This window comes from Miniopterus schreibersii (assembly GCF_964146895.1).
Source record: "Miniopterus schreibersii genome assembly, chromosome: 1".
NCBI classification, from domain to species: Eukaryota; Metazoa; Chordata; class Mammalia; order Chiroptera; family Miniopteridae; genus Miniopterus; species Miniopterus schreibersii.
In genome coordinates, this window is record NC_138101.1 from 43066934 (window position 1) to 43092900 (window position 25967).

General features: G+C 33.3%; 1 protein-coding gene across 2 annotated transcripts in view; it reads left to right on the top strand.

Annotated features, from left to right (window-relative positions):
* Window positions 1-25967, top strand: part of USO1 (USO1 vesicle transport factor) — a 78260-nt gene that overhangs the window by 14865 nt on the left and 37428 nt on the right. For both annotated transcript variants that reach the window (XM_081160691.1, XM_081160690.1), the window contains exons 4-8: window positions 6498-6574; window positions 18319-18419; window positions 18773-18875; window positions 19032-19087; window positions 23604-23724. In XM_081160691.1, coding sequence (XP_081016817.1) covers window positions 6498-6574; window positions 18319-18419; window positions 18773-18875; window positions 19032-19087; window positions 23604-23724 — 458 coding nt within the window. The remainder of the gene's footprint in view (window positions 1-6497; window positions 6575-18318; window positions 18420-18772; window positions 18876-19031; window positions 19088-23603; window positions 23725-25967) is intronic.

Below are 25967 nucleotides of genomic sequence, written 5' to 3' on the forward strand. Positions count from 1 at the left end.
TTAATTAATCTTTCTTCCTAATTTTTCTTGAAATTTTAATTTGTTTTAGAGTCTCTGTTGAAGAAATGATAGACATATTAAAGCCATTATGCTTTTACTTGCATTCGTTATTTCAATAAATATTTATTGGTGCAAACACTGTACTAAGCATTAGGACAAACAGTCTCAAACCTCAGGGGTTGAAAACTTATCATATAAAAATCTAATGAAGCAACTGTTAATTAAAGGATTAAGATCGTGAGTTTGAATGGGCAAATGGATGTTTTGATGTTCACTTAGGTATACTATAATGTACTAATCTATAATATATACATATTATGGAATATCATTTATCCAGACTTGCTATTTTTTGGAGAAATAAACTATTAATAGAGTGAAGTGTTAAATCTGACCATGACTTAAAAGAAAGATCACTCAGCCTATTTTTAGCTCTTTAAATTTCTCTTTAAAAGATTATATGTGCATCTTTGGTTTTAATTAATAACTGTATATGGATACCTTTCAAATCTTACCTCTAGTTAAATGTATCTTACACGCTTTAGCTGCTCAGTGGACATTTCTACCATGTCAAAATCTTTCACAAATACCTCAAATTCAAAATGTTCAATAGGTAATTTATCTCTAGTTGCCCTTCTCCTAATTGCCTTCTTTCCACCCCCTGCATCCCCTTCAACTGCCTTTTGACCCAAGTTCATCCCAGTTGATAGCACCTTCCATTCAAGTAAGAAAAGAGGATTTGTACTGAACTCACCCGTCTTCTTAACCCATTTTCTTTGCCCATCCAGACCAAATACCGGCTGGAATCCATGAATTTCTCTTAGTTTCCTTTTTGGTCTTAGTTTTGGCTCTTAATATCATTCACTTACATCATTTTCATAGCCTCTGTATTAGTTATCTTTTGCTGCATAGCAAATTATCTCAAAACTTAGTGGCTCAAAATAATATCTCACCATTTCTGTGGATCAGGAATTCTGAAGTGACTTAGCTAGGCAATTCTAAATGAGGGTCTCTCATGAGGTTTCAGTCAAGTCAGCTAGGAATGCAGTCATCTAAAGGCTTAACTGGAAGATCTGATTCCAAGATGGCTCATTCACATTGCTATTGGCAGGAATACCTCACCATGTTACTCTCTCTGTAGGGCTGTGTGGGCATCCTCATGATATGGCAATTGGCTTTTCCAAGAGCAAGTGATCCTAGAGAGAGAACCAAAGGAAAGCCCCAATGACTTTTAGGACTTGGTCTCAGAAGTCATATACCATCAATTCCACCACATTGTATTTGTTAGAAGCAAGTTAATAAGTACAGCCTACACATAGAAGAAGAATTAGGTTCCCCATCTTTTGAAGGAGGGGTATATCAAAGAGTTTTTGGAATTAGTTGAAAATGACCACCACCTTCAAAGTGCATTCTTTGCTTCTGATCTCTTTGACCTTCCATTCATTCTATATATTGCAAGAATTATCTTTCTGAAATGTTAATCTTCTGTCACTCAACTATTTAATGCATTTCACCAGCTCAGTGCAGTGTGGAGTCCAAGTTCCTCAAACAAAGCAAAGCATATACGCTTTTTAAAGATTTCAGTACTGCCTGTCTGTCTAACCTGATAGCCTCGTTTTCAGTTATATTTTAGTAATGCCCAGCCGATTGTTCATACTAGTTAGAACCTTTTCTCTTCTCCTCAGAAAGTATAACCCACATTGGTTACCTTTTCAAAGCCGACTAATTCTAATGCATTTGAATACATGCATTGGATGTTTCAGGACATTCTTATTAACACCAGAGTGGGTAACTATGGTAGGCAGAATAATGGCTGCCCCAAAGATGTTCACATAATCACCACAACCTGTGAATATTACCTTTGATAGCAAAAGGAACTTTGCATATGTGATTAAATCAAGGACTTTGAGATGGGGAGATTGTGCTTCATTATTACACAGGTGGGCCCAGTGTAATAATACCAACACTCCTTAAAAGTGGAAAAGTAATGCAAAAGAGAAAGTCAGAATGAGGTGATATGAGACTATCTCCACCTGGTTTTGCTGGCTTTGAAGATGAAAGAAGCTGGTTTCTGGAGCTGGAAAAGGCAAGGAAATGGATTTTTTCCTAGAGCCTACAGAAAGGAAGGCAGCCCTGCTGAGACCCTGATTTTAGTTCAGTGAGACCCATTTCAGACTTCTGACTTCCAGAATTATAAGATGATATATTTGTATTGTTTAAACCACTAAGTTTGTGGTAATTCGTTACAGCATCAAAACTAATACATTAACATAAGTTAGTTGTCTGCTTTAAACAATATTCCAAGTTAGAGAAAATGAATCGGAGATAAAAAACAAAACAAAACAAAAAAACACACTTTATTATGGTGATTATACATGCATATAATCTCTTTTTCATTCCATGTATCTTTATTCCATGTGTCCATGTTCTTGCTGAGTCTTAAAAATTTAGTAATGAAATGACTAATATCTCAATATGAAAAATAGAATGTAGCATTTGTTATTTTTAGTGCACAGCAGAAAATAAATATACAGCTACTCATGGTATAAAGGTTAAAAAATACATTTTTAAAAACATTTATTGCACATTTACTATGTGCCAAGCTTTGTGCTTAGAAGTAGAGTATATCATACAGCTTTGTGAATGTATGAACTAATAATTGTATCATGTTAAAGGTCGCTGGCTATTTTATTGTGCCTCTTAGACAACAAACAAAGCCAAAGTTCTATGAGCCTTCTTGTGCTTCATTCTCTTGTGCTAAATTCCCTTTCCATTTGCCTCCCATACTTACCTATTGTCTTCTGTTTTCAAAGTGTTTTTTAACTTCATTCAATGCAAAGGTCTGTGTTCTGCAGCCGTCTCCTTCCATTTCTCGTCTTCATTACTATTTTATGCTTCTCCTGGCCTGTCCAGCTAGCACACTCAGAATCCTCCCACTGGATCCCCTTCATCGCTAGCTGCATCACAGAGAGCTGTTTCCTTTCTTGGCATGGCTTGACACTCTTCATCTGTCCATGGGCCTGCTTCCCTTACAGACACCTTGAGAAGAGCGGCTTATTCTCCTAAGTCTCACATTCAGGGCCTGAAATTTGTCTGTTTCTCACTGATGTTTCCAAAGTATGACACCACAATAGCTTTTAAAATTGAGATATAATTTATATACCATAAAGTTCACCTTTTTTAAGTGTACACATCAGTGGGTTTAGTATCTTCACAAATTTGTGCAATTATCATCACTATCTAATTCCAGAAAATTTTCATCACTTCAGAAGAAATCAGGTATCCATTAGCTGTCATTCCTATTCCTTCTTCCCCCCACTGCCTGGCAACTACTAATCTACTTTCTTTCTCTATAGATTTGATTATGTTGGATATTTTATATAGATGAAATCAGAATATGTGGCTTTTCTGTCTGGTTTCTTTTATTTAGCATAATATATCAAGGTCCATCTATGTTGGAACATATATTAGTATTTCATCCCTTTTTTATTGCTGAATGATACTCCATTGTATGGATATACCATCTTTTGTTTATCCATTCATTAGTTGATGGATATTTGGGCTATTTCCATTTATTAGCTATTATGATTGATGCTGCTATGTACATTCATATACTAGTTTTTGTGTGAACATGTTTTATACATAGGAATGCAGTTGCTGGGTATCTTTTGTGTTTAACTTGGAAGAATGGCCAAAATCTTCCACAGAGGCTGCACCATTTTACAATATTAACAGCAGTGTATAAAAGTCCAAGTTCTCTTTGCCAGCACTTGTTATTTTTCTTTTTTTTAATGGCCATCCCAGTGAGTATAACTTGTTATCTCATTGTGGCTTTGCTTTGCATTTCCCTAATGACTAATAATGTTTAGCATCTTTTCATGTACATATTGACCTATTTGTAATAGCTTTTTTGGAGAAATGTCTATTCAAATCCTTTGCCTAATTTTAATTGGGTTACTTATCTTTTTTTATCGTTGAATTGTATATATATATTCTGGATACAAGTCCCTTATCACATACATGATTTGCAGATATTTTCTCCCACTCTTTGAGGTGTTTTTTCACTTTTTTGATAGTGTTCTTTGAAGCACAAAAGTTCTTAATTTTGACAAAGTTCAGTTTATCTGTTTCATCATTTTCTTGCGTATGCTTGTAGTGTCATATCTAAGAGATCATTGTCTAATTCAAGGTTTTGAAGGCTTATACCTGTTTCTTCTAAGAATCTTATAGCTTAAGTTCCTTATATTTAGGTATTATATACATTTTGAGTTAATTTTTGCATATGGTTTGAAGTAGGGGTCCAACTTCATTCTTTGGCATGTAAATATGTAGTTGTCCCAGCACCATTTGTTGAAGAGACTGGTTTTTCCCCATTGAATGGTCTTTACATTTTTGCCAAAAATCATTTGAAATAAAAGTTAGGTCTTATTTTTAGACTCTGTATCATATTGATCTGCATATCTGTCCTTATGCCAGTGCCACATAGTGTTGATTATTGTAATTTTGTACTGAGTTTTGAAGTTGAAAAATGTGAGTTCTTCAACTTTGTTTTTCTTTTACAGATTGTTTGGCTACTCTAGATCCCTTGCATTCCCATACGTATTTTATGTTCAGCTTGCCAATTTCTGCACAAATAACAGCTAGGATTTTTATAGGGATGTGTGAATCTGTAAGTCAAGTTGGGGTATATTACCATCTTAACAATATTACATCTTTCTATCCATGAACACAGAATGTCTTTTTACTTGAGTTTCAGGTCTTCTATATTGAGCATGTAACCTTCAACTTTGCTGAATTTATGTACTAGTTCAAAGAGTTTTTTAGTGGATTCTGTAGGATTTTCTGTATACAAGAATGTCATCTGTGAATAGGTATAGTTTTATGTCTTACTTTCCAATCTGTGTGTCTCTTATTTCCTTTTCTTGCCTAATTGCTGTAGCTAGAATCTACAGTTCAATGTTGGATAGAGGTCATTAGAGGGGACATTGCTATCTTGTTCCTGATCTTAGGGGTAAAATATTGAGTTTTCATAGATTACATTTTCATAGATTCCTTTTATCATTTCCAGGAAGTTCCCTTCTATTCCTAGTTTCTCAAAAGGTTTTTAAAAGATGTCCCTCAAAATTTCTCAAAAATAAAATGATAAATAATAATAATTTAAAAACCCACTTCATTTGAGATTTACATCCTCTCATTGTGACCCCCTTTGTCCCTCATCTTTGCTTTCATGTATCATTCCTAATCACTTCTTCATATTTGCTGAATCTTTGTGACTGGTATCTCATTCTTGCTTTTCACTCTTATATGCCATCATCATCCATCGTGCTTTCAAAATTTGTGTTTATTAACGACTACAAAATATTGTACTTCCTGATATTATAAATAGTACATGTTTACCATAAGATTTTCTTTTTTTAAGAAAATAAAGTATAGAGCAGGTAAATAAACTTTAGGAGTACAACTAGAGATAACACTATTAGTTTATATAAACATTCTGTATATGTGTCACAAAGTATATATATAAACATACACACACTCATAAAATTTCCTGGGTTGAACTAATTTTTGCTGGCTTTAAAGTTGGATTTATTTTATAAATTTATGAGATCTTTTTAAAATAGAAAGACATAAATGTATATTTTTTGCTAGATGGGATCATTCTGTACATTAATTTTTATATTCAATATTTTCCTACTGGCTTCTGTATGTTGGATTTACCTTGCTATTTTTTGTTTGTTTTGTTACTGGACACTTAAGCTTGCTTCTAATTTTTCACTATTATAAATAAACCTTTATACACTCTTTTTTTTATTTTTTTTATTTTTGTTTAAAATATTCCAAATGTCCCTTTTTCTCCCCAGTGACCCACTCCACCCCATCCCAACCCCTCCCCAGTCCCTCTCCCCACCATTGTCCGTGTCCTTGGGTTGTGCATATATGCATATAAACTCTTTGGTTACTCTCTGCCCCTCCACCCACCCACCCTCCTCCAACCCTCTGACATTCGTCAGTCTGAACTATGCTTCCATGTAATTGAATCTATTCTGTTCATCAGTTTATTAAGTTCTTTAAATTCCACGTATAAGGGAGATCATGTGATGTTTGTCTTTCACTGCCTGGCTTATTTTGCTTAGCATAATATTCTCCAGGTCCATCCATACTGTCCCAAAGGGTACGAGATCCTTCTTTACAGCTGCATAGTATTCCATTATGTATATGTCCCACAGCTTTTTTATCCACTCATCTACTGATGGGCACTTGGGCTGTTTCCAGATCTTAGCTATTGTAAACTGTGCTGCTATGAACATAGGGGTGCATATATTCTTTCTGATTAGACCTTTACACACTCCTTATAGTTGCACTCTCATGTTTCCTTAGAATAAATTTTTAGAAATGGAATTAATATTTTATACAGTCTTGCTAAATAATTGTCTAAAAATGCTCATTACAGTTCACACTCTAACTAGCAGTGTATAAATGTAATAATTTCTTTTTTCCAGTTCGGATTCTGAAATAATAGGTTATGCTTTGGATACACTATTTAATATAATATCTAATGATGAAGAAGAAGAAGTAGGTAAGTTTCTTTTACTGTGTTTTTTGTACATAAAGTTAACTGGCTTGTACTAATTTTGCTGGTTTTAAAAGTTGAGTTTATTTTATGAATTTATTTTGGGGGGGTGTTGTTTTTGTTTTTTTGTTTTTTATGAATAAAGGAAAGACATACTCCAGAAGAGTATCTTTAAAATGATTGCCTTATGTGTAATTTGGAGATAGAATTAAATTCTTTTCTTTTAAAAAAATGTTTATTCCTCTGTTCGTATTTGGTTTTAGTTAAGCAATATGATTATTAGTAATCTCTGGATTAAATAATCATTTTTGGCTATTGATTAAAAATCATACTTTTTTATTTATATGTTATATGGTGAGCAGTATGAAGGGTTTTTTCCTAATAAATAAACTTTTAACATAGGACTCATGTTAACTTATAAAGAGCAACAATTTGTTAAATTCAGAAAGTCTTTTTTACATTGAATCTGTTTGGTGTGACATGATATGAATCAGCTTGGAATCCACACATTTCTCTTGTACATCCTTCCTTTCCTTTTTCTGTTTCAAGTTACTTGCATACTTAAAATGAGGTAGTCTGTCATTTACTTAATTTATTTTATGACAATACGTGAAACACTTGACTGGAAGTCTGTATACATTCTGTTTATATATTGTAAAAAAACATATGCATTTAATAACATTCACAATGCTGTTAAAGAGTGCATTCTGACCATATTGGCTGTTGCAATAGGACATAGTGGGGTTTTCATTATTCTAGACAGTCAGAAAGATGGACATATGCGTGTATTTTATAAGTCTAATTTACATTGAAATAGTAGGATCTTTCAAAATTCTGAGTAAACAAGTCATAAAGAAATGTAGATAATACTGAGTTTACAATATTTTTTAAAATAAAAGTACAGCAGAAATATATGTAGATATGCACTTCATGGAATATCAGATAGTAATGGGAACATTTGAAACTGGGTTATGTTGAATAGTCACAGTTTCTTGGACTTAATATCCTTTTTTTAAAATTTTTATTTCTCTTTGATATCTAGCTTACAACTAACTTGATTAATTTCTCAGGGATGAAATATCTTTAGAAAATGTAATTTGGTACCATGGGAAAAGAAGCTGTCACTCACATGACAGTACTTAAATACAGTACACACAAGAACATACTTTGAAGAAAAAGATATTGTCTAGTTATTTCTCTAAGAAAATTAGATACAACACACATGTTATAATATGTTAAAAGACTCTCTTTGCTGTTTCAAATTAGAACTTTATCTCTTTTTGTAGTTTATAATGGATGATTTTTGTGTTTTAAAAAAATTGTATAGCAGCAATAATTTTTAGTTAGGTCGTTTTCCTTTGTTAGAAATTTATAATAAAATCATGTTCAGAGTCCAATTTTTTGTTTCTCTTTATATATTTGGACTCTTTACTTTTAATTCAACATCTAAAAAGATCCTTTGGCTAAAACAAGATAAATGATTCTGTACTAGAATTGCTTTTTCTAGGGAAGATTAAAATGGGAACTTAAACTTGCACCAAAAGGTAATTCTTATCGGCCCTGGCTGGGTCGCTTAGTTGGTTAGAGCTTCGTCCCCGTAAGCCAAGGTTGAAGGTTTGATCTCCAGTCAGGGCACATGCAAGAATCAACCAATGAATGCATGAATGGGTGGAACAGTGGGTTGGATCGATGTCTCTCTCTGTCTCTCTTTCTCTTTCTCTCTCTCTCTCTCTCTCTCTCTCTCTCTCTCTCTCTCTCTCTCTCTCTCCCCCTCCCTCCCTCCCCCTTCCTCCCCCCTCCCTCCCTCTGTCTCTCTTTTAAAAAGAATCAATAAATGAAGTTGGGGCAGGGTAATTCTTACCTGACACAATGGACCTCATTTTAGAGTTCTTTACCTAGGAGATACTTTATAACCCTTTAATGTATTGAAAAATCTGTCTCATCATCCTGACTATATAGCATATGCTGTATCTCTTTTGCTATTTGAGTAAAATGAAATATGAGTCTCTTCTGTCAGTAGATTATATTACTTATTTGACATTTTTAAGCTCTTATTTATTGTGAATTCTACATAAGAAACTATTTTCTTTATCGGTCACTTTTTATGTATGTATGTATGTATGTGTGTATTTATTTATTTATTTATTTATTTTCATGTACCTTTTCAGATGATGTTGAAGGTAAAAGGTTGTATTTACATATGCATGATGCTTTTAAGCATAATTTCTGGTAATATAAAAGGACACTGTCAAGTGACATTTCTTCTGGCTGGTAGATTGAGATTTGTTTCACTGTATAAGAACTCCTTTATTAAAGAGCAATATCTGATAATCTTATATTGCTTTTTTAAATTTTTATGACTGCTAAATCTGCTTATTGGCTAGAACACAGAAAATAGTCTAGTGCATCTTTTAACAAAATTAAAGCTATTTCTCTGATAGGACAATCTATTTGAATTCTTTTTTGTGTATTACCTGGAAAAATGTGAGGCAATTTTTAAAAAAATAAAAATAAAAATAATATTTGAATATGTATACATAAACATGTATACATGTGAATTTTATCAATATTCAGTTCAGAGAATATTTAAATGTTGATATTGTCCCTTTAAAATAATGCATGCACAATAATGTCTGGTTACTGACATTTTTTATATTAATTCATAGAACTCAACAATATTGTCTTTTTTTCCGGTGGCCTGTTTCAAGTTACATATGCCTTTAACCTTGATATTTCTTTAACTCATAATTAAAGTTACCAAGTTTTATTTTATTTTGCTTTACCGTTTTTTGAGATCCTAAACTTTTTAAAATAAGGAAGGGAATATCCTTATCTAAAGGAGGTTTAAAATAGTGCACAACAAAGTTGCCTGTACCTAACAAAAAGCTAACAAGGAAACTAACTTATTAAGTTGTATAGCATTACCTTTTGTGTCATTCGAATCCCTTGTTTGAAAGCAGAAAATACTGGAGCATTACGCCTTGACTCTTGTGACAATAAGCTATTCCCTGTTGGGTAGTACAGATCAGTAGTTGTTTCTATTATTGTTTCATCGTACTTATATAGAACATTAAAATTTACAGTGCTTTTATGTCCATTATCTTAATTGATTCTCGTAGCAGCCTTGAGGTAGGTGCAATTTTTCTGTTTTCTAAAATTGGAAGCCCAGAAACCATATAACTTCTATAGTATCATCTAGTAAGTAGAATAACAATATATTTTTGGATACATTCTTTTTTTTGGGGGGGGGGGGGTATTCCATAGATCTCTGATTTAATATAAACGTTAAAAAATATAGTCATACTTGTTTAATTTACTTGATATTCCCTCACTCTGAGTTAGGACTACTTTTGTTAGAATATCTCTTTTTGTAAAGTAGTTTTGTCCATAACATGGGTTTTGAACTTGATATGGAATGGAGTTTTAAAGGGCCACAAATATTTTTGAATATTATTTATACCTATGAAAAAAATACAACTGTAAATACACTTGAAGAATAAATGTATATATACATATTTAGTTAAAAGCCAGTCATATAAATAGGCATGAAAAGTGTTCAGGGGTATATAAAGACTTCTTAAAAAAAGCAGTTTTTAATTTTATATTCCTGTCGTAGGTTTATTTTCTCTATAATAACAAAGGGCCATTTAGTTCTTATTTTTTCATTTATATTACAATAGTCATTTACTTTTACAGGTTATAATAAGTATAGCATATAAAATATAGGATGTAAAAATAGACTTAGCTCTAGGAGTTTTTAAGTATATTGAATGAGAGAGGATGCTTTACTTATCTCATATCTTTGGCTGCATGTAAAATGGATATAATTTTTCATGGGTCTAGTTTTGGTTTACAACTTGTAGATATAATTAATGTAGTAGTTTTAGCTTAATTTACTACTACACCAAAATAGCTTTGTATGTTACTTTAATTGCTTAGCTAATTTTTGTGGCACTCTACATTAAAGTTCAGAAGTGCTATCTTATACTTAAATAGAGTTCATCTCATTAATAGCTTTTTAAAATTGACAATATTAAACCAGAAGGAACCATTGATCTTTGGAACAGGGTCATATTTTACTAGTTCATTTCAAAACATAGGTCTTAATTATATACTGTTAAGTTACAGTATTTTATACTTTAAAGCTGCAGAGTAAATCAAATATGTTAACTCTCCTTCTTGCTAAGTCATTAGCTTATGCTCAGTGCAAACAGGAATTAAACATTTTCTTGGGTTAAACCCTCATTCCTTAAAGTGTAGATGTGTCCCAGAATACTTTGTATTAAAAGGGGTCCATAATTAAATAAACAGAATATACTATATTGCCTTCTGAAGCATCACAAAATTTAAATAAATGTAGTAAGTGCTGAGTATCCTGTAGTAAAAAAACCTATTCATCTTTGTTTAATCCAACTACATGTGTGCGCGCAGGCACCTGCTTTCCTCAGTTACATATTTACACGCCATAGTGTCCTGCATTTTGAGAAATACTAACCAAGGCTTAAACCCCCAGCTTAGTTGTTTGCATTTATCCACATAAATGTTTCAGCACTTTAAAAAAACATTTCATGGAAAGAATTCATCAAGTCTGTATGTGCTTTTTTTTCTGCTTTAGATTATTTTACAAGTTTTAATAGTCTCCTAGTGTCAGTGACTTTTATTTTGAGCTTCTCTTTGACAGTCACAGTCTTTTGGCCCATAAGCATTGTCTGTCTTATAAGCAAAATTGTTTGACCTACTTAGTATTTTAAATAATTTAAATAAGTTGCAAGTATTACAAATTGGGAGCTTTCACATCGGTTTTTGGGTCTTAGACTTCTTTTTAAAAATCTGAAGACTGATGACACCTGGGCCTGCATTCTCACATGGCAGCAGTCAGCTGGAGCTGAGTAACTGCTGCTTCCCTTAGACAAGGCACATACTCTCCATGCTCCCTGTTGTCTTATACCAGCCAGCCTCACTCATACAGTATTCCCCTGCCCCTGGAATGGAATTTATATTCTCTACTATAATAACCTCATATAAAAACCATTATATAATAAATTATATTTCAGAAGCATTATTTAGTTATATGTACCCAAGTATTGTCTCATGCAACAAATATGAATGTATGTTAATGAAAGAGAGTCCTACAAAGCAACTGCAATTAGGTCATCACATTGCTGTGATCTTAATTTCTAGAGGGAGATAATTCTAAGAGGGAGACAGTAAGTTACATAGGTAGATTTCTCATGTATTTGGAGAGCTATTCACTTGATATGTGTTCCCCATAGGCCACTTTTTGTACAGGTTTTTTTTTTAATGTGTTTTTATTGATTTCAGAGAGAGGAATGGAGAGGGGGAGAGAGAAACATCAACGATGAGAGAGAGTCATTGATTGGCTGCCTCCTGCATGCACCCTATGGAGGATTGAGCCCACAGCCCTGGCATGTGCCCTGACCGAGGACTGAACCATGACCTCCTGGTTCATGGGTCGATGCTCAACCACTGAGCCACACCGTCCGGGCTTTGTACACTTTTTTAATCTGTTTTTTTAATCTATAAAATTTTATTGGAATTGGGCTAGTTATTTGTTCCTGGTACCATCTCACACATACCCATGGTTTGTTAGGGTTCTGGGGTGACTTAAAACAAGACAGACTCCTTAGCCCACTGAATCTTACGGTATTTTATTGTCTATGTGACATTTACCATACATACCCTGAGAATCAGGGCTCCTATTTATAGCTAATTCCAAAGAGGGAGATTTTTAAAAGATTTTATCACCTCCCAAATTCTCATATTTTCCAATTTCTTTGTAATCTTCCTTTCCATAATTACATCAACTTTTAAATAAAAAGGGAAGAGTTTGTAGTTCTTGCTACTTACCTGGTCTTATTTCTTTCTCAGCTCCACTGATAAATTCACCTTTGACTTTGAAAATCACAATTTACTATGCAAATTTTTACATTCAGAGGTGTGTGAATAATTAGGGCACAGAATTTTATCAGCTCCCAAAGGAACAATAGACAATCCTTTAAGTGCATCCATGACATGGAATGTCCCTTGAGCCTACTCTAGTTATGTTTGAGTATTAGACTTCCTTATGATTAATATGCCTTTGTAGCATCAAGCCTCTGTCATCTTAACGTAATATCCTTAATGTATCAATGATTGTGCAGTAACATGATGATTGCTTTTAAATGTTGTTTTTTCATCCCTTCATCCCCTCCTCTACCTGTTTTGTTTTTTCTGAAGTGGAAATAGTGACTGCTTCGCTAAACAATTCTTCTAAAGGCACCATTATTCTAAGATATCAAATTTAATGGGTTGAATAGAAAATCAGCTGTTTGGTAAATTTAAAAAAATATGCAGCGCCTGGCCAGGCATAGCTCAGCAGTTGAGTGTTGGCCTAGCGTCCAGGAGATTGTGGTTCGATTCCCGGTCAGGCACATGCCTGGGTTGCAGGCTCTGTCCCCAGTTGGGGGCGTACAGGAGGCAGCCGATCAATGACTGTTATCATTGATGTTTCTGTCTCTCTCCCCCTGCCTTCCTCTCTCTGAAATCAATAAAGATCTATTAAATAAAATAAAATAATAAAATAAAATGCAGCAAATTTATTTTTATTTAGCACCCAGTCATAAACACAAATAACTACTTTTCTTGATTGATTGCATGTAACTTTTATGAGAATGAGATAAATCAATATCAGGACTTATTTATAGACAGTCATGTTTCTGAGAGTATCATAGGATATACTTTTTTTAACATCTTTTACATGTTGGTGATAATACTAATTAATGGTAACTTACAAGAAACTGAAATATTTTTCTGAATCATCAAAAGAAGATTGTTATGTTTAATTGTAAAACTTGATGATACATATACATATATAGCTTATATCTTAAATCTTGGGGAATGCAACTAGCATCTTGTGGGTAAAGACCAGGGTTGCTGCTTAAAGTCCTACAGTGCATATGCAGCCTCCCACAACAATATCAATGTCGATAGTGCCAAGGTTGAGAAATCCTCTTAGGCATGATGATAATAATGTTGATATTACTACTTACTGAGCATTGATTATCATCAAGCACTATGTTAGGTATTGTACTTACTTTGAATCCTCAAAGAAAACTATGTGAAAGACATTGTCCCCATTTTACAAATAAAGAAAGTGAAGTTTGATATTTTTAGGCTCTCTGACCAAAGTGATGCAGCTACAGTGGTTGAATATGGGTTTAATTTGACTACTCCATGCCCTCGCCATTCTGTGCATAAACAGAAATTACCTCTACCTGTGTTAGCAGTGCTACTTCCTTTCTTGATCATATTAAGTTCAGAGATAACACTTGACCTGTCGGCTTATTTGGTAGTGAATCACTCTTTTTTCCTTGAAACACTTCCTTCACTTATTTCTCAGTCTCCCCAATCAGGGAAGCCCTGTTTTTCTTCCGGTCTCACTGAGCTACTATTCCTTTGTCTCCTTTGCTGTTTTCTTTCTCACCTCCCCAACCTCTTAACATTGGAATGTCCCATGGCATAGATTTCTCTTTTTCTCCATTCTTTCCCTTGGGGATCTCATCTAGGCTTGTGGCTTCAGATATCATTTATATACTTGCCACTTTCACATGTATATATCCAACTCAGACCTTTCCACTGAAGGTTGTAATTGTGTATTCACATACTTACTTGATATCTCCACTTGGCTTTCTACACACACACACACACCCATAGCTTTATTGAAGTATAATTAAAATAACTGCACATATATAAATGTACAATTTTATGAGTTTCGACATATAAACCCATGAAACCATTACCACTACCACCAAAATAGTAAATATATTTAAAAGTCTTCATGTACTTATATATTTGTAATCTACCCTTCCTCCTCCTAGTCCCCATTCAATCACAGATCTGTTTTTGTCACTGTAAAGTACTTTGCATTTTTCTAGAATTTTATATAAGTGAGATTATACAGTGTATACTCTTTTCTATTTTGTGGGGGGTTTCGGTCTGTTTTTTTTTCAACATAATTATTTTGATTTTCATCCATGTTGTATATCAATAGTTCATTTCTTTTTATTGTTGAGTAGTATTCTGGTGTATGTATATACAACAATTTGTTAATCCATTCCACTTTTGGTGGGCATTTGGATTGTTTCCAGTTTTTAGCTGTTCCGATTAAAGTTTCTATAAATAATCATGTATAAGTCTTTATGTGGATATATATTTTCATTTCTCTTGAGTAAATGCCTGGAAATAGAATGGCAGAGTGATAATAGTAGGCGTATGTTTACTTTATAAGAAAATGTCAAACCATTTTTCAAAGTAGTTGTACCGTTTTACATTGCCACTAGTAATGTGCAAGTCCTAGTTCTTCCACATTCTCTCCAATACTTGGTAATGAAATGGTCAGTCTTTTTAAATTTTAGCTGTTCTAATAGGGAAATGATATTTCATGGTTGTTTTAATTTGTATTTTCATAATGAATAATTATATTAAACAACTTTTCATGTGCTTATTTGCCATCTGTATATCTTTCTTCTTTGGTGAAGTGTTTGTTCCAGTCTTTTGTCTTTCTTACTAGTTTGTCTTCTTTCTTCAGTTGTAAGAGTTCTTTATATATTCTAGATACAAGTCAGTTGTGATATGTATTTCACAAATATTTTCTCCCTGACTTGACTTTTCATTTTCTTAACATTGTATCTTGAAGAGCAGAAGTTTTAACTTTTGGTTAAATTCAGTTTTCTTTTATAATTTAGGCTTTTTGTTTCCTATTTATAAAATCTTTGCTAAACCTAAAATCACTAAGATTTTCTCCTATGATTTTTTTGAAAGTTTTATAGTTTTAATTCTTATGCTTAAATCTGTGGTCCATATCTACTTTTTACACTTAGGTCTTTGATCCATTTTGAGCTATGGATCTATTTCTGGACTTTATTCTATTGGTCTGTATTTCTGTCCTTTTGACTATGTGACACTGTCTTGATTACTATAACTTTATAATAAATCTTGAAATTATTTAGTAAGACCTCCAACTTTTTCAGTCCTGTGTTCTTTTTCAAAATTGCTTTGGCCTATTTAGGTTCTTTGCAGTCCCATATCAATTTTAGAATCAATTTGGCAATTTATATTTTAAAAACTGACTTGAGATTTTGATTGGGATTCTGTTGAATCTGTGAATTGAATTAGGGAAAACTACCATCTACACAATATTGCACCTTCTAGTACAAAAACACAGTATGTGTATATATATATATATATGTATGTATTTACATCTTTAATATTTCTCAGCAACATTTTGGAGTTTTCAAAGTATAGGTCTTATACATCTTTTATCAAATATATCCCTAAGTCTTTAATATTTTTGGTGCTGTTTCAAGTGGTATTGTTTTTTAAACTTCAGTCTCTAATTGTTCATTGCCAGTACATAGAAATATAGTTAATTTTGTATACTGACCTTTTATTCCCCACAACTTTGCTAAATCCACTTACTAGTTTGAATAGCTTTTTTGTAGATTCCATAGGATTTTCTACATAGACAAACATGTCATCTGTAAATAGAGTTTTACTTCTTCCTTTTAAATCTGCATGCCTTTTATTTCTTTTTCTTGCCTATGGCACTGACTGAGATTCCAGTACAATGTCAACCAGAAGTGGTAAAAGTGGATATTCTTGCTCTTTCCTGATCTTAAGTAGAGAGCATTAGTGTGATGTTAGTGGTAAGTTTTGTACAGATGCCCTTTCCTATCCAGTCTTGTGACTTTACATATCATTTATGTTTACCATTCTGCTATATATATCTAACCCAAACTTCTCCACATTTATGCTTGTATTTATCCAACTGCTCACTTGATACTCCTTTCAGATTTTTGTAAGGTCTCTCAAATCGAACACCAAAACTAAACTTCTTCCTGTACTCTCAAGTTGCTTTTTCCCACAGGGTTTACCGCCTCAGGAGCTGGCAACTCCATCTTTCCAATTCAGTTCCTCAGGCCAAAACCTGGGAATCACTCTTTTCTTTCTTTTTTTTTTTGGTCTTTCATACCCCTCTATGTACTGTGTCAGCAAATCCTATTCAGTTTTCATAAAGTTATGACCACTGATGTCTAAGCCCTCTTGACCCTGATTTTATCTTCTTTCTGTCGCCCTTTTTTCCTTGCTCCCTGACATTCTATGCTCAGCACAGCAGCCAGAGTAATTCTTTTAAAACTAAAGTATATTTTGTTTTAAGTAATGTAGTTTTGAGATTCAGAAACAGTGAATTCTTTTATGGATACAAGAGCTAAGAGAAATATTTCTTAGAGTTTTTGAAGGATAAACCCAGCATATTTGGATGTGTAATCAGTATTGGATAACATTTTATTTCCACTTGTAGTCTCTTGTTTCTCTTTCCTCTACAAACACTGATGCGATTATCACTGTCACTGTTGGATTGCTTTGCTTTTTTTGTTATCTGCTAGTGTTTTGGGGTGTGTTTTTTTTTCATTTCTAAAGTACATTAATATTAAACTCTTATATTTAAAAAAGAAGTGTTTGAGGGATAATAAATAGGTTTGATCTTGATTGCCAGCGTCATTGGTTTATAGTCACTGCAGTTGATGCTGTGATCAGTTGGCTGTTTCTGGTGTGGGTTAGGAAATGGGGAAAAGTGTACTTGCCATCTTAAACTGTGTTTATAGTATAGGCAGATTTTAAATGATAATATGCTTTGGCAGTTGTTGCTTCAGTAGTTTTTAGTGATCCTTTATGTTTTTGACAGAGTGCATTGAAACAACAAATAGTTTAAAGACGTTTAAGGACAAATATAAAATTCTTTAAAGAATAAATGAGAAATTAAATGTCAAGTTCTAATGTTATTGCCAAATAACTGTAGATATATATGTTAACTTTTTTTAAAAAAAGATACTGAAAAATCCACAAGTAACTGGTTAATTTTATAATTAAATTATTTAACACAGTAACACTAACAGTAAGGACATGTTCAATAATGTTTACAGGGCAGGAGGTTTGGAGGCATAATTCACATATAGTAAAATTTACTTCTTGGGGCTTTATAATCCTTTGTGTTTGGACAAATGTGTACAGTAGTATAACCACGATCACACTAGAGAGAGAATGTTTCCATCACCCCAGTAAGTTTCCTTGTACCCTAATTAGAAGTTTAACCTAAAAATGTCCTCAAGAAATATCTTTTGTTTATTATATTTAAATAGTTAAAGAATAAAACTTTGAAATTGCCATTTGCAACATGGATGGATTTTGAGAGTATTATGCCAAGTAAAATAAGTCAGATGGCAAAGGACAAGAACCACTCATATACGGGATAGAAAGCCAAAAGCAGTAAACGAATGCATAAAACAAATAAAAAACAAACCCCTAGATGCAGACAACTGAGTGGTGGCTACCAGAGGGTAGGAGGGGGCAGTGAAGAAGGTTAGAGGGTCAGGTGATGGCGACAGAAAGAGACTATGCTTCAGCTGGTAAGCGCACAGTAGGGTGTACAGATGGATTATAAAGTACACCTGAGGTTTGTGTAATGTTATTAACAGTATTACCCCAGTAAACTTAATAATAATGAAAAAGTAAACATTTATTTAAATGACTTTGAAAATTGTTTTAAGGATATGATTTTTGGCATTATTGTGATATCACTACCAGCCACACTGTTCCAAGTAAATTATCATTTCTGCTTAGCTCCCTCAAAAAAAGCGTACTTTAACATAAAATGGCATCATATTGAAGTGCTTTATCTTTGAATATTACAGAAGAAAATTCCACAAGACAGAGTGAGGATTTGGGAAGCCAGTTTACAGAAATTTTTATTAAGCAGCAAGAAAATGTCACTCTCCTGTTATCTTTATTGGAGGTAAAGAACCTGGGCATTTTGTTATCTTAATAAGCTTCTTTTGTTACCCTTTTGGGTAAAGCATCATATACATATCTATACATATGTCTTTTTAAAATAGTGAAATTTGTTGTATCATTGACTATAAATAATCCTGTTAAAATGCTAAGCTTACAGTATTTCCATTTTTACAAAATACTGTTTTATCTAGTTAGTAGCAATGAATAAGTTTGATCAATTTATATCAACTACTTTTTTATTGTTTTTATATTTCTTAAAGTTTGCTAAATTTTTCTTGTGGCTTTTGGCACCACTATTAAGTTGAAAAATGTCTTATTTTGAAAATGTAAATATTTTAAATTCTTATGTTGCAGGAATTTGATTTCCATGTCCGCTGGCCTGGTGTGAAGCTTCTTACTTCTCTTTTAAAACACCTAGGGCCTCAGGTGCAGCAAATTATTTTAGTCGTTCCCATGGGTAAGTGACTCATCTTCCTTATATCATTTTTATTTAAAAGTCAGGATTATTCCTAAAGAGGGGGACTGAAATGATGTGTTAATAAATTGTTTATAATTTGAATCACTACTTATATTTTTGATCTGCCAGTATTTTTCACATGGTTGTGTGTTGTAGGTGTGTCAAGACTGATGGACTTACTAGCGGATTCCAGGGAAGTTATACGTAATGATGTAAGTTAAATTTGAAAAAGCAACCTAAGAATATGCAGCTTTTGTTTTCTCTCTTCGCAGATTAAATATTTGTTGACTCTTAATCAGAGTCATGAGGAGTTAGATATGGAAAGTTGGGATAATGCCAATCTTTTAGACATTTTTAAGTTATGTACAAGACCACATTATTTCGTTTCCTGCCTACCCAGTATTTTGACTTAGACAACTGATTTTGCTATTCAAATTTATGTCTTCCACAAGTTTAGGATTTCTTTCATTCTCTTCTGAAAGTCTACATCCAGAGTAAAGCTTGCACATTGAACTGTGTAAGCTTGAAGCATCGCATTTGTAATCCTCACCCTCATTTGATTGAATACATATTTCATTGGATTTTCCTTGTAATCTCTGTTTAACTATAGAGCGTGATTTGCTCGGGAGTTATTTTCCATTTTTATTTTAATATTTGCATATAAGTTGAATATTTTGTATTGATGCGATATTTTTTACTTGAATATTTTTCTCTGTTATCTACAACTTGATCAAAACTGTAATACTTTAGATTGCAATTGGAAACATCTTTTTAAAATTAAATTCTAGAGCTGGGAGATTATATCAAACTAATTCAATCTCCAAATTTACACAGAGATGCCCAAAACTCCTGGAAACCAAGTGACTTCTTTGTTAGCAATGTCTTTCTCATTTTGTATTTGTGGTCCCTGTCCCTGTGCCTTTCTCATCCTAAGCGCTAGTAAATATCATTTGGATTGATCTTAGCGTCACAACTGGTTAGTGGCAAAGCAGAGAAAAAACTGGAATGCTCTTCACTTTTCTATTCCATTTAGACAGTTTTTTTTAGCTTTGTATTTAACATTTTTTGGTATGTTTTGTCAACGCAGTACAGTAAGTGGTGAAATAACATAGTAATGTAGCTCATGAGAAGGACATGTTGTATTATTTAATCTTCTTTTAAGAATTATCTTATTTAAATGCATACCCATCTAGGAGGAATTTTGAGTTCCTTTCCTTGATTAAAATATTACTATATATCTTAAACCTAAACTTGTTTTTCTGCTTTTCTCTTGGTCTTCAGTTTACGTAAGACAATACCATACAAACCATTTAATGAATGCTTCCTGGATTGCTATTAGTATCATTACCATTTATTTTCATTTTCAGATATAATGTGTGTGTGTGTGTGTGTGTGTGTGTGTGTGTGTGTAAATTGCAATAACCTGGTTCTTAAATATGCCATTTTCTTTAACTCTCCACTGTTTTTTCCCCCTGCTCCTAACCTTGTTTATGTTGTTTTTCATTATAATTAAGGATTAACATATTTTTGTTGTAACATCTAAATTCTTGGTTTTTACATGTTTTACAGCCATCTTTTCTTTTGATTTCAGTAAACCTGTTTATTTAAATATTTTTGTGAATACTCACTGTCATAACATTATGTAATGTTATATATTACATCAGCGATTTTCAACCTTTTTCATCTCATGGCACACATAAACTAATTACTAAAATTCTGCAGCACACCAAAAAATATATTTTTTGCCAATCTGACCAAAAAAAGGTATAACTTTTGTTCATTCACACCAGATGGCAATTTTTGTGTTTATTGTTGTCATTTTTTTATTTGACAATCTAAGGGAAAAGAATTCAGTGCCCCTAACTAAATAGTCAGGAATTGCACGTTTTCAAATTCTTATGGCACATCACTGTGACGCTGCACGCCAGTTGAAAATCGTTGCATTACATTATAGAATGCATGGTAAGCCATAATATACCACAGTTGACACTAGCATCCAGAGCCAATGAACTGAAACCTCTGGCAGTTATTAGTGTCACTCTGTGACTACTTGGAATAATATACTACTTTTCCCCCCTCTTTTGTGTCTTTTGTTTTCTTTAGCCTTCTTTAAAAATTCTTTTTTTCTTTTCCTTCTTCCTTTTCTTTTTATCAAGTTTCTAGTTTTACTCAATGACAGCTGTCAACACTGACTGATTTTTAGCCCCAGTTTATTTTATATTTAAAACATTGATTTTTTTATCTGGATATATAGAATTAGTTGTCATTTATCATAGGTGCACTGACACTATTTGTTACTTAGTGCTTAAAAATTATCAAGAAAGGTTGAGAAAACTCTTATCTAGGAAGTAGCTATCGGCTCAGTTCCAAGTGATAGACTCTAATTTCATTCTTTAATTTTTTATTATTTGTTATGAGAAAAGTAGAGAGAACACAGACAAACCCACTCCTAAACCCATCAGTTTTCAAGATTTTGTTACACTTGCTTTATCTATGCCTCTCTTCACCACTCCTTTGTTTTTGACTGAAGTATTTAAAAGCAATCAGTCAATACAATTTTATCATTACCTACTTTAGTATACATGTCAAAAATATATATAACTACAATGTCATTGTCACATTCAACAAGTTAACAGTGGTGTTTTAGCCCTTAGTTTGAGTAAGATAACCATTCCCTATCCAGGTTTCTCAGTTGTGTCAAAAATGTCTTTTACAGTTGCCTTCTTCAAATCAGGATTCAAGCAAGGTTCTCTTATTACAGTTGGTTGTTATGTGTGTTAGCTTATCTAAAGGGCTTGATTAGGTTCTAGTTCACCTTTTTGCTAGGATATTTCCTAAGTGATCAGTGCACTTAATTTTGCAGTACATCGGGAAATGTGTGATTGCTGGCTGTCTCACTTCTAGTGATCAGTGGGTTTGATTCAAGCGGCTACAGCCAGACCCCTTCATTGTAAACCTCTTTATCAACCTTACATCACGTTCATCCATTACATCTGATTATCCATTAACGATTATTGCCTAAATTGGTTAATTTGTTAAGAATTGCAGCCCTGGCTGGTGTGGCTCGGTTGGTTGGGAATTGATTTCCAGTTTGATTTCCAGTCAGGGCACATGCCTGGGTTGCAGGCTCAATCCCCAGTAGGGGGTGTGCCGGAGGCAGCCAGTTGATGTTTAGCTCTCACATTGATGTTTTTCTCTTCCTCTCCCTTTCTCTCTCTTTAAAAAAACAGTAAAAAAATCTTTGAAAAAAATGCAAAATGATGATTTTTATAATTTTATAATTATTTCACATTTATTAAGCTATAATCTTACACAAAGAACTTCATCAATTGGTCTACTTTATTTATGCTGAAATACATTTTATACATCAAAGGCCAGATATATAAATCAACCCTTGTAGTTATCAGTTTTTAAAGGAAGGAATTGGTGCCCACTTACTTTCAATGACCAGTGAGTATACTTCCATTATTAATAGCATTTTAGTGGATACGTTTAATTAGAGTAATATATTTCTTAATAGGGAAAAGAAACACATATATTGTGAACTTAAAAGTAGCATATACATATGTACATAGTAGGTTCTATAGAAGTTATTTTGTGTCCTGTGTCCTTATAAAAAGTGACAAAGATATTACCCATATTTTACATATATATGCACTTATTGAGACTCAGAATTTATGTAATTTGCTTAAAGTTGCAACTAGTAAGTAGGACAGCCATTTTTAAAACCCACTTTATGAAACTTAGAGCCTCAGTATGCTTTCTACTGTATTCCTTCCTCCCTTTGTTAGCAGTTAAACTCAAGTTGGCAGCATTAAGTAGGAAAATTTCACGTCTAAAAACAATCACTTTTGTCTTTCTCTTCTTAATGTTGAGACTTGACAGGAAAATGAGTAGAACAAGCCCAATAAGGCCATGGACATGTTTTGTCTTATATGAATACTTATCTGCCCAGAACTGGTAGCAAACAGCTAATTTGCCTCTTTGGTACTTTAGAACTACCTATTTGCTATTCCTTTTCCTCTTGAGTAATACCTGCTTTTTTCATAAAGTATTTGTGTCTCTTTGAACATCATGGTGTATTGTTGGGCTTTTAGGGGCTCATAAAATACTGGTTTGATAGTAAAAGAAGCAGAAATGAGTGATAGTGAGTTTTTCTTAAGTGATAAAAGGTTGCAGAATATGTAACAAAATCCAGTATAACAGGAGCTGAAAAAAGCTAAAAGTCAGAAGCAAAAACTACTGCAAATTGTCTCACGTTGTATATGCCATTCATGAGGTATGAATTCTCATTTTTTCCATAAGAATTGAATTTTGGGAATTTGGGAATTGTAGGAATATCCAAACTTTCTCTGCTAGAATGTGATGATGTTGGTTGATTTATATTCTTGAATTCACAATTTCATGTAATTACTATTGTGAAGCATGTGCAGAGGCATTCCTGAGACAGATCTAATTATTCTCAACTCTTACACCACCATGAAAGTTACATAGTGATTGATGAATATGCAAGAATTATTGTGTATTTATATTATATGGTGAAAAGAGAACTGAATTAGGAATTGGTAGACATGGATTCAAGTCTAGGCTCTGTCCTTTTTTTCCTTATAAATTAAAGGGATTGTGAAATTCCTACCACTTCTAAAATTGTATGGTTTTTTTAAAGTAATTTTTAAATGTCTTATAAAAGTTGTACTCCACTAAACCATAATCTTTCTTCTCCATAAGGGTGTGTTACTACTACAGGCACTAACAAGAAGCAATGGAGCAATCCAGAAAATTGTTGCTTTTGAAAATGCTTTTGAGAGACTACTGGACATTATTACAGAGGAGGGCAACGGTGATGGAGGTACAATATGAAAAGATTGATTTGAAAAGATTTTTTTTTGTACTCACTAAATTGTTCACTTCTAGAAAATACAATTGGAGGGAGAAATGAGGATTCTTACTTTATATTCTTTTCTTTCACTATGATGTGTTGTGTATGGATTTCTTTTTATTTACTCTGTTTGATATTTGTTAGGCTTCTGGAATCTAGGTTGGTGTCTGTCATCACTTCTGGAAAGTCTCAGCTATATCTCTTCAAATACCGCTCTGCCACATTTTCTCCCTTTCTAAACAGATTCAATTCTCTGTCGTCTGATTTAACTCTCATCTATCATTTTACTTTTTCTTCTGTTATGTCCATCTTTCTGTCTCTCCGGGCTTTATTCTGGATTATTTCTTCTGACTTGTTTTCTATTTTAACAATTCTCTCTTTACCTGTATTTAATTTGCTAATAAACGTGTTCATTGCGGTTTTTTCCTCTAGTTTTATTGAGATATAGTTGACATACAGCACTGTATAAGTTTAAGGTGTACAGCATAATGATTTGATTTACATTTATTGTGAAATGATTACCATAATAAGTTTAGTTAACAAACATCCATTGAGTTTTGTTTGTTTTTTATCCTCACGCAAGGATATGTTGTTGGTTTTTTAAAAATTTATTTGAGAGAGAAAGAGAGGGAGACAGACATCGATATGAGAGAGAAATATCACTCAGTTGTCTCCTGTACACACCCTGACTTGGGATCAAACCTGAAACCTAGGTATGTGCGCTGACTTGGAATCAAACCTGCAACCTTTTGGTGTGTGGGATGGCATTCCAGCCACTTGAGCCACCCGGCCAGGGCCATACATTGAGTTTTTCATGTTTCTTTTCTGGAAGTTCTGTTTGGTTCTTTAGTAAACTTGCTGTGTAATTTTTTTTAATATAATTTCCTTTTCTCTGCTGGCATTTTCAACTATCTTTTATTTCTTTGAACATGAGAAACATTTATTTCATAGTCTTTGTCTGATAATCCCAATATTAAGTCTCCGTGGGTCTGGTATTATGGCTCTGCTCATTCTTGTGCCTGGTACAATGTTTTCTGAGTGCATGGTTATCTTTGACTATGTGTTGTGTTGTACTTAGCAAAATTATTTCTAGGAATTGAAGCCTAGGATGAAGGTAATTTCTTTCAGAGAAAACATACGTTTGTTTCTGCCAAGCCTTGGTGCAGTTTAATCCAGATTACATTAATCCAGATTTAAGACTTGAGATTTCCTAGACCACTCAGGCAGTGCAAACCAAGGCTGCAAGATCTGTGAGGACTAGTTAACTCTTAGTTATTCTCACCCTGAAATAAAGCCCTTTGAAGTCTCAACTTACTAGGTAGAGAGTTTTCTGTTTGATTTCCTTCCACCTTGTGTATGCTCATGGCTTTGATTTATTTTTCCTCTGCTCTATGAGACTGTCTCCATGAAAGTTTTAGATTTTTTTTAAGATTGAGAAATCTATTCCCAGCCAAAAAGTACTTTATACTTGTTTACCTCTTCAGATATCTATTTTCTCTTCAGTTTTAGCCTGTTCAACTGTCAACTCTTCATTGCTCCAAAGGAGTTTTGTTTTGTTTTTTCCCTTTTGAAAATGAGTTTATTTTTATTCACTGAACTGAGATTAGCCAATAGAATAGTATAGTCCACAGCTGGCTATATGGATCTGGAGGAGAGAGCCAGTCTGGAGATAAATATTTGAGAGCCTGTAGAATACAGATGATAGTTAAAACAAAATTAGATAAGAAAAGATTAGATGTGTCGTTAGGGTAAGTGAAGAATGAGAAGGGAAGTGCTAGGACAGAACCTAAGGTATGCCAATAGTTATGGGATAGTAAAGGAGTAGCAGAGAAAAGAGGCAAGAGGAAAACCACAGTTTTAGAAGGGCCAGTGGAGTAGATAGCACTGTTAGATGTTGCTGAGCTATCAAACAAAACAAGGGCAGAAATGTATCTATGCAATTTAGAATATGGACATCATTGTGACCTTAGGAAAAGCAGTTGTGTATAGTGTTTGCCTCAGAGTTCAGATTGCAGTCTCAGAGGAGTGAGTTAAAAGTGAAACATTCAGGGGTCAGTCACTGAGTGCATAAATAAGTGGAACAACAAATCGATGTTTCTCTTTTGCTCTCTCTCTCTCTCTCCCTTCCTCTCTCTCTAAAATCAATAAATAATTTTTTTTTTTTAAAAGAAGTGGGAAAGTAGAATAGTAAGTAAAACTCCTACCAGGAATCT